Raw genomic sequence first — 15,821 nt, forward strand, 5'->3', positions numbered from 1 at the left:
GCGGATCTCATCCACCCCTGGAGCCTTGCCACCAAGGAGCTTCTTAACTACCTTAGCGACTTCGGCCTCAGTAATGGACAAGCCTATTCCCATGTCCCCAGACTCAGCCTCCTCACTGGAGAATGTGTCGGTGGGATTGAGAAGGTCCTCAAAGTATTCCTTCCACCGCCCAATGACCTCTTCAGTCGAAGTCAGCAGCACACCATCTCCACTATATACAGTGCTAGTGGCACACTGCTTTCCCCTTCTGAGTCGCCTGACGGTTTGCCAGAATCTTTTCGGAGCCGACTTAAAATCACTTTCCAAGGCCTCACCAAACTCCTCCCATACACGGGTTTTTGCCTTGGCGACAACTGAAGCCGCAGATCGCTTGGCCTTTCGATACCTGCCAGCTGCCTCTGGTGTCCCACAGGCCAACCATGCCCGGTAGGACTCCTTCTTCAGCTTGACGGCATCTCTCACCTGGGGTGTCCACCACCGGGTAAGAGGATTACCGCCCCTACAGGCACCAACTACCTTACGGCCACAGCTACAGTCAGCCGCTTCAGCAATGGAGGAACGGAACATGGCCCATTCTGAGTCAATGTCCCCCACCTCCCCCGATATCTGGTCAAAGTTCTGACGGAGGTGTGAGTTGAAGATCAATCTGACAGGTTCTTCTGCTAGACGTTCCCAGCAAACCCTCACTATACGTTTGGGCTTGCCTGGTCTGACCGGCATCTTCCCCCACCACCTGATCCAACTCACCACCAGGTGGTGATCAGTTGACAGCTCAGCTCCTCTCTTTACCCGAGTGTCCAAAACACATGGCCGCAAGTCCGATGACACGACTACAAAGTCAATCATTGAACTGCGGCCTAGGGTGTCCTGGTGCCATGTGCACTTATGGACATCCTTGTGTTCAAACATGGTGTTCGTGATGGACAAACTGTGGTTTGCACAGAAGTCCAAAAATGAACACCACTCGGGTTCAGATCAGAGAGGCCATTCCTCCCAATCACACCCCTCCAGGTCTCACTGTCATTGCCCACGTGAGCGTTGAAGTCCCCCAGTAGGACAATAGAGTCTCCAGGAGGAGCACTTTCAAGCACCCTTCCCAAGGACTCTAAGAAGGCTGGGTACTCTGAACTGCTGTTCGGTGCATAAGCACAGACAGCAGTCAGGACCCGTTCCCCAACCCGAAGGCGTAGGGAAGCTACCCTCTCGTCCACCGGAGAAAACCCCAACATACAGGCACCGAGTCGAGGGGCTATGAGAAAGCCCACACCTGCCTCTCACCATGGGCAACTCCAGAAAAGAATAAAGTCCAGCCCCTCTCAAGGAGATTGGACCCAGAGCCCAAGCTGTGTGTTGAGGTGAGCCCGACTATATCTAGCCGGTATCTCTCAACCTCGCGCACCAACTCAGGCTCCTTCCCCGCCAGTGAGGTAACGTTCCAAGTTCCAAAAGCCAGTTTCAGCAACCGAGGATCAGAACGCCAAGGCCCACGCCTTCGGACACTGCCCGATCCACAACGCACCGAACCCCTACTACTGCCCCTCCCATTGGTGGTGGGTCGATGGGAGGGGGGACTCATGTAACTCCTTCGGGCTGGGCCCGGCCGCGCGCCATGAGTAAATGCCCGGCCACCAGACGCTCGCTGGCGAGCCCCTCCCCCAGGCCTGGCTCCAGGGTGGGGCCCCGGTAACCCTGTTCCGGGCAGGGTACACAAGTCCTGCTTTTGTGTCTTCATAGGGGTTATTATGGATCACACTTTGTCTGACCTGTCACCTAGGACCAGTTTGCCATGGGAGACCCTATCAGGAGCTTTTGCTCCAGACAACATAGCTCCTAAGATCATTCAAGCACGCAAACCCCTCCACCACGATAAGGTGGTGATCCAAGGAGAGGCTTCTTCAAATACCTTCTGTAAAATACAGAAAATGTGGAGAGACCCTTTGTTATTCTGTGTTCTAAGCTGTGGAGCTCCATTCACCTTTTATTATACAGTCAAGCTCAGTGCTCACTCTAAAAACGTATCTTTATAACTTAGTGTTTGTTTAAAGTTCTACAACTCATGGTATTTATCTTTCAGTTTGACCTGTGTCATTTTCTGTGATTCAAAATTAATACTTCTAATTTCTTGTGTTACTGTTTACTTTACTGTTTAATTTACTTTAAGCTGACTCCGGCATGAAAGGTGCTATATAAATAAAAATATTATCTTTTTTTTTTTTTAAACTACAAGCAGAACACAGTAATTTCCAGGTGTGCAGTATCAGAAGTGACTGTGTTCTGGGTGACACAGAACTGGCATCTCATATGTGCATCACCAAGTGTCATATGTCTACAGTTCTGTCTTGGATAAAGGAAATAAAAACGCACTGCTTAATTACAGCAAGACAGACCAATTTGGCAAGATTACCCTCTTAACCTGTTCAGGGTAATTTCCTTCCTCAGTAGTTATGAACCGTTTTCCACCTCCAGTCATGACGACTGGACAACTACAGTTAGTCCAACAAAATCTGCATGTGCCATCAGAAATGATGGCAACGGCCATGACAGTCACTGGTAATGATAACATGCCACATATTACTCCACATGATCTGTAGTGATAAATCAGAATATCTCTGGTGACATGTTTGTGTTAATGTTATGTCGCAGGCTCAGGCAAAGTCCTCTCAGCATAAATAAATGAATAAATAAACCAAAGTAGAACCATCATCATCAAGATCTTGAATTTGTTTTCAAGTGATAACAAGAAGCTGTGTGCTATACAGATTAACTGGTGATTATTACGCAGAGTTGATCACAGCCCTAATTGTATCCTTTTGATATGGCCACTCAGATGCTTGTGAAGACTTGATATGTCACACTGATGAATGAGAATGAATGAAGCCACAGAACTCAATAAACACAAACACTGTATTCTGCTGCACAGGGCATTTATTTATGCCAGCATACACACACACACACACACACACACACACACACACACCCTTGTGTGTGTCTTGCAAAAGTATTCAACCCCCCCTTAAAAGTCATTTAAGGGGGCTGAACACTAGTTTACAAGTGAAACTGATATTTTGTGCTGTGTCAAAGAGACTCCTGATAATTATTTTAAAGCGATAGTGGTTATTTTTTTAATATTTGTAAAGTGATAGTGGTTTTTTTATGAAAATGTACGTAAAGCAATAGTGGTTTTTTTTTAAGAAAATATTTGTAAAGTGATAGTGGTTTTTATGAATATACCCTGCTCAAAAAAATAAAGGGAACACTTAAACAACACAATATAACTCCAAGTAAATCAAACTTCTGTGAAATCAAACTGTCCACTTAGGAAGCAACACTGACAATCAATTTCACAGCTGTTGTGCAAATGGAACAGACAACAGGTGGAAATTATTGGCAATTAGCAAGACACACTCAATAAAGGAGTGGTTCTGCAGGTGGGGACCACAGACCACTTCTCAGTACCTTTCTGCTTTCTGGCTGATGTTTTGGTCACTTTTGCATGTTGGTGGTGCTTTCACACTCGTGGTAGCGGGAGACGGACTCTACAACCCACACAAGTGGCTCAGGTAGTGCAGCTCATCCAGGATGGCACATTACTGACCAGTTTGGCAGTGGGTCAGTAATGGTGTGGGGTGGCATTTCTTTGGAGGCCCACACAGCGCTCCATGTGCTCACCACAGGTAGCCTGACTGCCATTAGGTACCGAGATGAGATCCTCAGGCATCGTAGGGAGGTCATACAGGCACGTGGAGGCCACACGCAATACTGAGCCTCATTTTGACTTGCTTTAAGGACATTACATCAAAGTTGGATCAGCCTGTCGTGTGTTTTTCCACTTTAATTTTGTGTGTGACTCCAAATCCAGGCCTCCATTGGTTAATAAATTTGATTTCCATTGATGATTTTTGTGTGATTTTGTTGTCAGCACATTCAACTTTGTACAGAACAAAGTATTCAATGAGAATATTTCATTCATTCAGATCTAGGATGTGTTATTTGAGTGTTCCCTTTATTTTTTGAGCAGTGTATATAAAAAATGCTGCTTGCATAAATATTCAGCCCCTGTGATGTGGAAGCTCATCATTTCCATATGAGGACACAAGATGCTTACAAGTGGCCTCTGCTTGTGAATTATTTAGAAAGTTCACCTTTACTGGATAAAGGACCCCCTTAGCTCAAGTCTGATTTATTAAACTGTGAATCTGACAGTCACAAAATAAAATCCAAGTGTCTGGATCATTTTGAGAACTGGTCAATTAACTATGAGCAAATGGAAGCTGCATCATATCACCCAGACACTGCCTGGACAAGGCTGTCTCTCAAAACTTAGCAAGAAAGCAGGAGGGGGAGTCTGTAACAGACGCCACAGAGACGGCAACACTCACTCTGAAAGAGCTACAGAGCTCAGTGGCTGAGACTGGAGTGAAGGTGCACCAGGAAACAACATCAAGAGCCCTGCATATAATTGGCCTGTATAAGAGGGTGGGTAGAAGAAATCATAACATGTCTGGACATGTGGGATAATGTTTTGTGTATGTATGGCCAAGATTCAAAGTTTTATGTGTGGTGCAAACCTAACACTGTTCAGTGCCCAACAAACACCATCAGCATAATGTTGTGAGGAGCCTCATGTTGGTGGAGATGCTTTTCCTCAGTGGGGACTGGGCATCTTATTAAAACTGAAGTACAAATGGTGCAAAATACAAAGAGATACCTGCCAGACCTTTCAGCAGGACAGTGATCCAAAGCATAAAGACAAAACAATGCAGGAGTAGCTGAGCAACAAAACAGGTGAATGTTCTACAGGGCACCGTTTTATTTTATTTTATTATCAACTTTTATCTCTGGGGTCATCTCAAACAAATTGTGTATGCTGAGAAAATCCACAACAAACACCACCTTCAGCACAGCACCACTGAGGCTTGTGACAGAATAAAAAATAAAATAAAACAGTGTCCTGTGACTTTTGACACACCCTGTTTTGGACCAAGTCCAATCGAATCACAAATCTATGGCACTATCAGTAAATTGTCATCCACATGGACCATCCAACAAACCCGAATAACAAGAAGCAAATCTACCAAGAAGAACGGGTGAAAATCTTTCCCAAACAGGGTGCAAAGCTGGTCGGAAGCTGTTATTGCAGCAGAAGGTGGTTCTATCAAGTACTAGTCTGAAGGGACTAAATAGCTATGCAAGCAGCTTTTTTTCAGTTCTGATTAAACTGTGAAGATAGAGGACTTCTGCCATATAGCTACTGCAAAAGCAATGCAAGAAAATGTCAGCCAAATATATCCCAAATATCATCAGTTATGAGTCTTTCAACTCCAAGTCGTTCATGTGGGCCCTTTAGGTCCTGCCAGAATGTGATCAGCTGCTGTGGGGAGTGAAGGATGGTGGTGATCACACTGGCAAACTCTTTTCGTTTATACCTACCGCTAAAATAGTCCTTAAACTGGGAGGGATTGGGAGGGTCTGAAGGTGAAATTCCTATTCGTTCCACACAGGCACCCACGTATGCATCCTCTATGTTAAACGGCTTAATTTCTTTTGAAACCTTAACAATCTTCCCTGAAAGGTCATTGGAGAAGACATAACCCATCCCCAGCAGGTATGTTGGGTAGTAGTCTTCATCATATAATTCCTCTGGCACATACCACTTGGAGTTCTTGTCCCGGATGACCGGTACATTCCACATAACCTTTCCTGTAATATAGTCTTCTTTAGGAGTATCAGGTCTCAGCAACAAGCTCATCAAGTTCTCCAGATTCAAGAACATGTCAGAGTCGATCTTCATGGCGTAGGATGCCTGTGGGCAACGTGTGGCCAGCCAGTCCATGATTACCATGGTCTTTATCGTCAAGTTGAGGTATGAGTCCATGAAGTCGCTCTGGATGAGATCATGGTACAGCTGGTTTTCCAGCCTTAGTTCCTCCTGTTGTTTCTCAGCCTCAATCCCAGGCAGACCCAGCGAGAAGACCACCGTGATGTTTTTGTTTTGGACCACGCTCTCATTACCCCATGTTCTCCGGATGGCGTTGCGCGCCTCCAGTTCATGCGGAGCCACTGGAACCATGAGGACCAGAAACGGGTTCTCTTGTTCACACTTATGGGGCTCGTCTATGATGAAGCGGTAGTTGTGTGGATACGCTTCATGGTAACAGATGGATGACGCTTCTTTCACTGGAACAGCCGTCATGGACTCCATACTGAGCATGTCCGTCACGTTATGTCTGTTTGTGGTGTGTTTGGCATCGGACATCAGTTGTTTGATTGTTCTGTCGTGTCTCGTGAGACAGGCCATATTTATTACTGTTCGATTTCTGACTTTTTTAAGTGTGGTAAACTTGGCGAAATTGCTGAACCACACTTTGGACACAAAAACAGTGGCAGACACAATGAAGGTTATGGACAGCAATAATATGAAGCGCTTCTGAAAACGCAACCTGCTGAGGCTGACGGCGGCCATTTTTTGGGTTGGACTAAAAGAAAAAAGAAAGAGAGAAGTCGTCTCAGTGAAGCACCATTTGCACCATATCTTGTTTTATACACCCACACAAAAAAAAACTTATTCAAACTGCCAGTGTCCATCAGTCTGATCATTTCCCTGCTCAAGCACACCCCGTGAACTACTGATCTACCGCTGACTCAATCGATTAATGTTTATAAAATGTTCAGACAAAACAGACTGTAACTGAAATTATAGGACATGTTAAAGAGTTTCTACATCTTCACTTTCACACAAATGGATATAAAAATGTAAACTTTTACCTGCCAGTAATATGAGGGTCACCGGTTCTGTTATATTTCCTGATGTTTGGGAAGTCATGGCAGCATGGTCTACAGGATAACAGAATACAGGATAAGGCAAACATTTACTAGGAAAGTAAATGACTAAGCAGAGACACTGTTGCGCTGTTGAGTAGCACAGCAGAGATTCGCAAGTGTCTGAGCATTTTGCATTACGACACCACCGTCTTTAGCTCAGTCTCCTCCTTTATTCAACAACATACATTCAACACAACCATATTTAAGTGTAATTACCATTTCTCTGTATTTTTTTTATTTGTTTTTAATTAATGCCATTATTTCGCTTTTTTCAGCCTACAGTTTAATCTAGTATGCTAAATTATCACTGTAGATTATGTCGTGCCTGTGCAATAAAAAAAGCATTTGCTTGTACAGCCAATGTCTCCTTCTAAAAACAGTGGTCAGAAATGGGATACAGCCACCAAGCAGTACATCAACAAACTTAAAGGCAGATGGCAAAGAGGTCAGAGTCCATAGTGCATAGACCCTCCTTGATAGGTCCAGCTAGATTGGCAGGGGAAGGCACTGAAGGAAACAGCAGGGCAAGGCTCAGCATCTGAGCCCAGCTAGAGTGGTCAGAGAGACGCTGCGACTCTACTTACCACAAAGGCACCTGTGGGCCGAACTCCACACAGCTGCAAGTTGTTGCCTGGCAGCAGTCACTGTGACACAGCTGTGTTTAACACTGGAGAGGAAAGCACTACAGGGGCTTGTGGAACTGCTGTCTGAACAACATTAAGGTTTAGTGGTGTTGACTGCAGCTCCCCAGTGATGCTCCGGGCAGGTGCCGACGGCTGCTTCTTGGAGAGGTCAGGCTAAAGGGAGGGCAGAGTACGATGGTTCGGCAGGCATAACCAATGTTCAAGAAAGCTGTGCAGGATGAATTAGCATTGAAGCACTTCCTGAACATGCTGCTGCCAAAGGAGCGGAGACAGCACATGCAGTTCACCACACGGGTCAGTCGATCTGCCATGGGGAGCAACACAGTGTAATGCTGCTGAGTAGCTCAAGGAGGAGATGGTGTACCAAGCAGACCCCGAGCAAGTAACAGTGGAGCAACTGGTATGCTGGCAGTGCAGGAAGAGGGGACACTGCAGCAAATGTTGAGAACCTGAACCAGCAGAGAAAAAGAAGCCAGTCGCAATGCCAAGCGGCCACTTGCAGCTGTATATGATTCTTCACGTGCTCTCACTGTTGAAGTAAGCACTTCAAAGGTGAGGGTGGCTGGGAGCTGAACTCCACACAGCTGCAAGTGGTCGCCTGGCATTAATTCCATTAATTTAGTCTTATCTAGGTTTGTTAGTAAAGAACAACACAGCAGGATAACTCCTGGTACAGTCACAGCTGTTCAGCAGAAGCAGAATAATCCTACCTGAAATACACAGCAGGGTGACGAGTGACAACATCCCACGTTCAGAGCTCATAATTCCACTTTTACTGTAATATAAAGACACAGAAGACACATCTCGAAAAATCAGACACTCCACAGGTTCCCCTTACTGAGGCAACTGAAACTTGTGGCTGTACCTGAAACTCTGTGGCTTTAACATTTCCACCATGTCCACTGTTACACTCTAATAGTTGAACTCAGTCACAATAATATATTTGTGGATTAAACAGAGATAATCCTGACTACTTACTGTCTCCTGTAAAGACCTTTCACAGCTGTGTAACTCCATGGAAGGTGCAGAGTGAGTGTGTGTGAGGGTGGGGTGAGCAAACGTTGAGTGTTCAAGATGGGGGTTGGTTTTTCTGTCGACATCTGGTTTCTTCCTGCTTTCTGCACTCACAGCTAACACTGGCAACCACCTTTACAGCGCGTTTGAGCTTTTATTGACTGTTTTCACGGTTACCATGTTCGGTTGAGGAAGAACAGGAGTCCACTGGCTGAAGCTGTGTTTACAGATTACACACACGAAGGCAGCAGTGACTGCAAACGCGTGTAGTTTAAAATCGTCCACAAAACTACACGACCCATAATGCTTTGCTGAAACGCACTCACAGTGGTGGGATCTGCAATCCGAGCTTCTCTGATTTTTTTTTTTTCTTGTTGTCGTTGGTTTTATAGGTGGGACGGCGGCGCGTGCATGTTGGGGCATGTTTGTTTTGTTCTCCCCCCCCTTCAAAAAAAGAGTGACCGCCCACTCGGCGCTGTGCAGGCAAAATGGGAGAGCACAGAAAACATTTAGGTCAAACTGAAAGTTGGCGAGGCTGAGATTTGGCCTCCTCCGTTACACTTCAAGGCGTGACGCGGTTCCCTTCTGCGCCCGAAGGCCGTTACTCACCACACACGACAGGAAAACTGGTTTCAGTATCAAACACATGTAGTGGGAGAATATATAGAAGTAACGTTATTTGCCCGTCACAACACAGGCAGACTGACGTTGTGCTGGATGGGTTCCTCTCTGGAAAAGTGAGAGCAGAGCGGGGAGATTCTCCACCTCGCTTCAGGAGCTCTTTCACTCACAGCAGGGATCTCAGCGTTGGAGATGATTTTGGAGATGCAGCTCCACTAAAGCAGACAGCAAAACAACCATACAACCAGATCCACATGACTGAACAAGAGAGGTTTGACTGTAAATGTTCGATAATATGGAGCCCTGCTGGGGATATCATGTAGAAATAAAAAATAAACCGTGGCCGTGGCTTAGCAAGGCCTGGGACTAAGATGACTAAGTCCTGGCCACAACTTAGTAAGGCACGGGAACAAGCTCCTAGATAAGCCTTACTAAGTCGTGGCCACGCATAGCCCACTGTAGTCGTGTTGTCATTTTCTAGTCGTTGCCATGTTGTTATGACCATATTAGGAACGCCGGGTCTCAGCTTCATTCCTCTAGGGCCAAAATGAATAGGGGTTTTCATAAAGTCGCCTCTGTGTTAAATAAACATGTTCAGAACCCGACACGAACGTTGTTCTCTCGAAAAGCACTGGATCCTCTGAACTACGAGGTCCTTAAAGAATTGGAATATGAATATTGCTATATGTGAGCTAAAGCTTGTGCGCACTGGATTCACGTCATTTGACTGGCGGCCTCCTTAAGCCGGTTTTCACCCCCCCGATGAACTGATTTAGGCTCTCAGAATATCCGGATTATTATTTTAATGCTGGTAACATTTTTCTGAGGACATTTTCTCAGGACATTAGCCAGCTTTTTGTTGAACTTTCCCCGTTCCATCTTAAGTGGTGCAGCAGTCATGTTAAGGTGGAACAGGGAAATTTGAACAAGCAGCCGGCGAAAAAGAAAATTATATCCTATATCCTACCTAGAAGTTTTATTTTACGAGTATACCTGTAAATATGCGCTACGGTAGACCGTTTCGATAAGTTAGCACAGCTGGTCAGAGCACCGCTACAGCCCGCCTTAGCTTCGTGTAGCATAGTAGTGACATCAAATTGATGCGCAGTAGCTTTAGCTCGTATTTAGCAATATTAGTATTATAGCTCTATACGACCTCGTAATTCAGAGGATCCAGTGGTATTCAGGAGAAAAATGTTCACAGGACAAAATGTGTCGGGTTCTGAACATGTTTATTTAACACAGGGGGCGATAGAGGCGACTTTTCGAAAACCCTATTCATTCCGGCCACAGAGAAACGACGCTTAGACCCGGAGTTCCTAATATGGGCATAACAAGGACTACAGAATGACGCATGACTAGAATGGTCTATTAGGATCTTGTTCCCAAGGCGTGGCCACACATTATTATTTATATAGGAGGTTACCAGCTGGGCTCTGTACAATAGTAAACACTGAATAAAGAAACTGAATTAGCCTGACATTTATATTAACCAATGATAACCCAGGACTTTTTCATATCCTTTGTGTATATAATGTCTTTTTAAAAATATGTAATATTATTGAAGGTATTTTATTGGTGAAATATAATGCATTGTTAGTGTTAAAGTTAGTGTTGCATTAATGTTCTTTGTGCAGTTGTGAGTAGGGATGCACTGATATGGGAATTGTGGGCTGATGCTGATACCGGATATTTTTCAGGAATTGGCAGAAATATAACATTTATTTTTGTAGAATTACAAATGCAATAAAATGAATAAAATACAGACATTTGAGCACAGTTGTAACGGGCAGCGAGATACTGGACACATGTGCGGAGGTAAGTGACTTTTATTGAGGGCAAATCCAAAATCGGGGTCATAACGGTCCAGGGCCAAAGAGCTGATAGGGACAGATCGGGGTCCAGACATGACAAACAAACTATAAACAGACTCAAGCACACAAACGTAGACCAATACAGCACACAAGGCAAGGACAAAGCCTGATACAAAGACCAGCAGAGACAAAGTGCAAACACAGGGCTTAAGTAACAAAGGGTAACGAGGGACAGGTGAACACACTCAGGGCCGGAGTAACCAAACAGGGGGCAGGACTTAAACCAAAACAAAAAGGCACATGGAGTGGGAGGAGCCAATCGTGACAACAGTAGTCGAGCTTACCTACACATTCTTTGGTCGAATCCAAACATCTGACTAATGCCAATACATTTTAAGAGCGAACTTTCCTGACTCTGATATGATTCCAATATCATTGTGCATCCCTATTTGTGAGACTAAATAAAGATGAGTTGATTTGAATTGACTGTCTTAGTTTACAGTTACAGGCTGTGGATATTTACTGTATTTGCTGTGTGTATTTTAAATATATCTCTGTATGCAGTGTCCTCTCTTTCTGCTGTTCTTGGCAGGGTTCCCGTAAGTTCCTCTCGTCTCCCTGCATGGTGGTAGACATGCTGTAAGGGCTGTACAGCAATTTTAAAACCACTTTTTCAAATTAGCATTAGTTCTTATTTAACAATCAGATTCTGTTTCGCTCTTTATATGTTTTCGAACTCAAACACAGCCTCAGACAGTCAGGCAGGACGATGTTCTGAAGATGGACGGGATAAAAGGTTCTTTGATGAAGATGTATAAATGCCCCCTCCTCAGTTTATTTGTTACTGTCTGCGTCTGTGTAGCCCTGCTCAGTCATTACTTTTACCTGTGTCATCTGTTTACAGCCCTTCGGTTTTTGAAGGTTTTGACTGTGCTCTGAACTTTCTAATTCGTTATCTTCTTTTCTTTATGATTCTGTCCATGGCCTGCCTGTTAACCTGTTTTATGAATCATGGATCTGTTTACAGTGCGCTACAGTGGTATTTGAATTTGCCCAGGTTAAATAAGAATTCCCTAGATTTTATCCAAAATGGAATTGTCACGATTTAAATAAACTCATTGACAGTGGTTTGATGTGAAATGTGCTGTTCCGGGGAAGCTCACCAAGGTCAACATGGTTCGTAGCTCCTTTAAGTAAGTTCTTACATTGAATGCTCACAAATACTCTGTCTGAAGCCTGAGACATTGTGGGATGGATATAGGAAAGATTTTTGTCCTAAAATGTTTTTTTTTTTTAATCCATTCATGGAAGAAAGTTACATTGAGGGTGTGAAGCAAAATAGTGCCCAATGATTTACAACTATTTTACATTACATTACAATAAATGTTTATTCATGTAGTTTGGTGACTTTTCTCTTTCTCATATTTAGGAAGCCATCTGTACTACTTTTTTAGCGAATTCCAGTCAGTCCAATAGTGCATCAACTCTGCTGGGCTGACTGGCCTCCACCACCACCTACTGTAAGTAAATGATCCGGTAAATCAGATTGACGAGGAAACAACAGAACAGTAGGTCTCTTTCTGATTTGCTGTAACTGCCCGCACCTCTGTGTGTTTATATGGTCATAAGCAAGTCTGCATTCTTCCGTGGCCAGTTCTGGATTTAGATTCTTTACGTCACTCTTTTCTCAGCCTCCCAAGTAAAGGAATCTTCCCACAGTCAGACTGTCAACATTGGAGACGAGGTGAGCTGCTTCTATAAGGCTTTTACTTGAACCGTGTGTGTATGTTTGATATGTGAAGGCAGGCGTCTGTTCCCTAATCACGAAATGTTACTTCCTTTTTTTATCTGTTTCACAGACGGAGACGATGGGAAAGTTTGGTCATCTCTGGTCAAATTACAATGTTTTGCTGATGAAGTAAAAAGTTAACAAAGCCTCTACAAAGAACACACTCCTCTAAATGAAACATTAAATTCCAGTAGGTTATATTCCGCAAATAAATCAAAATTACGCTCTAAAAATTATTATAATTTATCATAATTAAGTGCCCTGTGGAGGATGTGTTTATGTATTTTTACTTAGAAGATCAACAAAAAAAGTCATTTTAAGATTAAGAGACCCTTATTAGTCCCACAACAGGGAAATTTCACCTCCACACTTAACCCATCCATGAAGTGAAACACCACATACACACTAGTGAGCACACACACACACACGAGGGCAGTGAGCACACTTGCCCGGAGCGGTGGGCAGCCCAATCCGCAGCACCCGGGGAGCAGTTGGGGGTTAGGTGTCTTGCTCAAGGACACCTCAGTCATTGGGATTGAACCAGCGACCTTCCGGTCACGAGGCTGGATCCCTAACCTCCAGCCCATGACCGCGCCAAGGGTTTCAGCAAGGGTGTTAAAATTTTTGCAACTCATCTGGAACCTGGAAAAACCAAACAAAAACTTTTATTGAACTCAATTTCAATTGAATAAGTTTACTTAAAGTTCGTTTAGCTGGTTTAGCTTTATTTAGCTTGTAAAGATTTATCTGAGCTGAAATATTAACCAGGTATTACAACACCAAGAAATAATGTATTTCATGCTAACACATTTTTTGTAAATGAGTTTAATATTTTTTTTTCTTTGAAATGTAATCATTCACTTTTAAAATAATTGTACACATTTTAGGCTATAAGTAATATTCCTGCGTTTCTGTGGGGGGAAAAGGTTTTATATTTTGTCTCCAGAATTTGAAGCTACACCGTCAGGAGTTTGAGACAAAACATCAGCGAGATTGCTCCATAAACTAAACCGATCTCGGTCAGGAAAGAGACCAGGTCTCAATTATGGGCCCGCTTTCATTTAGCCAGCCGAAACAAAGTGAGATGTGTGATGTGACTCAACACGCGTGTTGTAAGAAAGATTTATTTAAACTTCAATAGGAATGAAATGACAATGAATAGGAAACAGTCGTGGTAGGAAATTGAACTGGTCAGTAGCATTGAGCCACGTGTCAAACGCCTTAGAGCACTGAACCACTTTCCGATAGAACTGGTTCAGCTGCGTTCATGCATCGTAACGGCCATCGCGTCTTCAAGCCAAACACATGGCCAGTAGATGGACACAAGTTTTATAGGCACTAGAACAGGTGTCAATAATCAACAATCAACAATCAGGTGAAGCAGAGCCTGGATAGGTGGATGGTTTCGAGTCCGTGGCCATGTGATACCCCCGAGGCTTCTGGGAGTTGTAGTTCTGAACGGAGTGAGGCGTGTTATCCTCTGCTAAGCTGGCGGGAGGCATGACAATCCTGTATTTTCTCTTTGTTTCTTTAACACAGAAAAACACGCACATGTGCTGTGACTCTTTCGTGATTGAATCATTTTCGAACCCTTTTTGAACGCAGTGAAGAATAAACCAGGTATATGAAACAAATGATCAGAGGGGTTTAGAGCCAAACTTCAATCCTGCGATTTTCTGCACATTTTAGCACACACTTGCGATTTGTTGTTGAGTTTTGCATATTGGAAAATAAAAATAAATGTAATCTTTGTACATGCCACATTTTCCCAGTGTTAGAGATTGAACAAACAAACAGTAGCTGTGCAGTAAAATGTGCAGAGAATGTGTTCATTTTTTTTTCCACATAGAAAATCAACACAACATGTAGTTCAACTGGGGGCGCACATACTTTTGCATACAGCCGCGTAAGCTTAGATTAGAAAGCGTAGTTAAGACTAATGCAACGACTTTTCAACATATCTGCTGTAGGAGTTCTGCCATGTGCCAAAATGAAATGCACCGCTTCTTTATTATTTCGTTGTCCAGAGTTTTCGTGTTTCCTATCACTGTATTAAAGATGCAGGAGGCTTCTTTTATTGATGGATCGAGCGCTTATAACAAATAATTCAGCTGTGTAAGAGTAACAGTAAAACATGTTTAATGTTTTAATTGTATTCATACTAACTTGTTTACTTGTTCAAACAATATACCTTGCGAGATGAGCTAAAATCTATTATCAGTATCTATCAGTATCTATCTACTCTCAGTATCTATTGAAACGTCTATGCTGTGTTTCATGTCTATTGATATTACATTTATCATGCTATGAGGCGTACATTAGTGATGTAGCAGCAATCTCTTCCAAATAAAGGGGAATTCCACTGGATTTTCAGAAAAATTCCAAAATTCAGTATAACTCAAAGATTAGGATGTGAAATGGTTCACATAATAGGAATAGGAATAGGAATCAGGGCTCATGAAGTCCAAAACACAAATACAGCCATTTTTCTATACAAATCCAACCTGCGAACCTGCATGAGTTTTCCTTGGGGATTAGTTTGCATTAAGACATCCTGAATAGATTTTGGTCAGGCCCTTCTCCCAGCTGTCAAAAACAGTGTCTCTGGCATCAGGTAGAGTACCTGTTGGCAGGTTTCCCTAGACATGAGCATTTCAAATCAAACTGCTTTAGTGAAGCACTCTGTATATTTAATTATACAGATATTTTTAAAAAACTGGTGGAATTCTCATTTACGATTGCTAATCAAACCAAACGAAGGCACTCCACTCAGTACAGTGTGGTGTGCTGTCTCCTGCCTCCTCTCAGGATTGCTGTTTCTGTAAATAATGGAGAATATAATCTCCAGTTTTAGACACTGCACACTATGGAGTGTAATTCTTTTTGGCCTACTGTAATAATGATTTCAACATTATCTACTGAGTAACTGACTAGTAGTTAATAATAATTATTTAATGTGATGGCGCAGCACTATTCTGAATAGTTGCCTATCGTGAAACATTACTGTAAAGCGTTAGTTTAGGAAGACCAGCAGCTACTTGTGAAAATAGCTAGGCCTATTCCTTAGTCTGAGCAGCTCTGCTGTGTACGGCACCATCCTGCAACTCCTGATCAGAG

General features: G+C 43.4%; 1 protein-coding gene across 7 annotated transcripts; it reads right to left on the reverse strand.

The window, feature by feature from the left end:
• Positions 1 to 3,906: 3,906 nt before the first annotated feature.
• Positions 3,907 to 8,769, reverse strand: LOC108425722 (beta-1,3-galactosyltransferase 1-like). Of its 7 annotated transcripts, none has more exons than XM_017694606.2 (4): positions 8,445 to 8,769; positions 8,177 to 8,241; positions 6,766 to 6,834; positions 3,907 to 6,476 (listed from the first exon to the last, which is right to left on the reverse strand). In XM_017694606.2, exon 4 carries the CDS (start codon positions 6,461 to 6,463, stop codon positions 5,276 to 5,278), a length of 1,188 nt encoding a protein of 395 aa, XP_017550095.1. In that variant the 5' UTR covers positions 6,464 to 6,476; positions 6,766 to 6,834; positions 8,177 to 8,241; positions 8,445 to 8,769; the 3' UTR covers positions 3,907 to 5,275. The 7 variants fall into 7 exon arrangements, with proteins under 7 accessions (XP_017550095.1, XP_017550093.1, XP_017550092.1 ...); XM_017694604.2 differs by having other exon boundaries at positions 6,766 to 7,619; XM_017694603.2 differs by having other exon boundaries at positions 6,766 to 7,770.
• Positions 8,770 to 15,821: the final 7,052 nt, after the last annotated feature.

The sequence above is a fragment of the Pygocentrus nattereri genome, chromosome 25, assembly GCF_015220715.1.
Source record: "Pygocentrus nattereri isolate fPygNat1 chromosome 25, fPygNat1.pri, whole genome shotgun sequence".
NCBI classification, from domain to species: domain Eukaryota; kingdom Metazoa; phylum Chordata; class Actinopteri; order Characiformes; family Serrasalmidae; genus Pygocentrus; species Pygocentrus nattereri.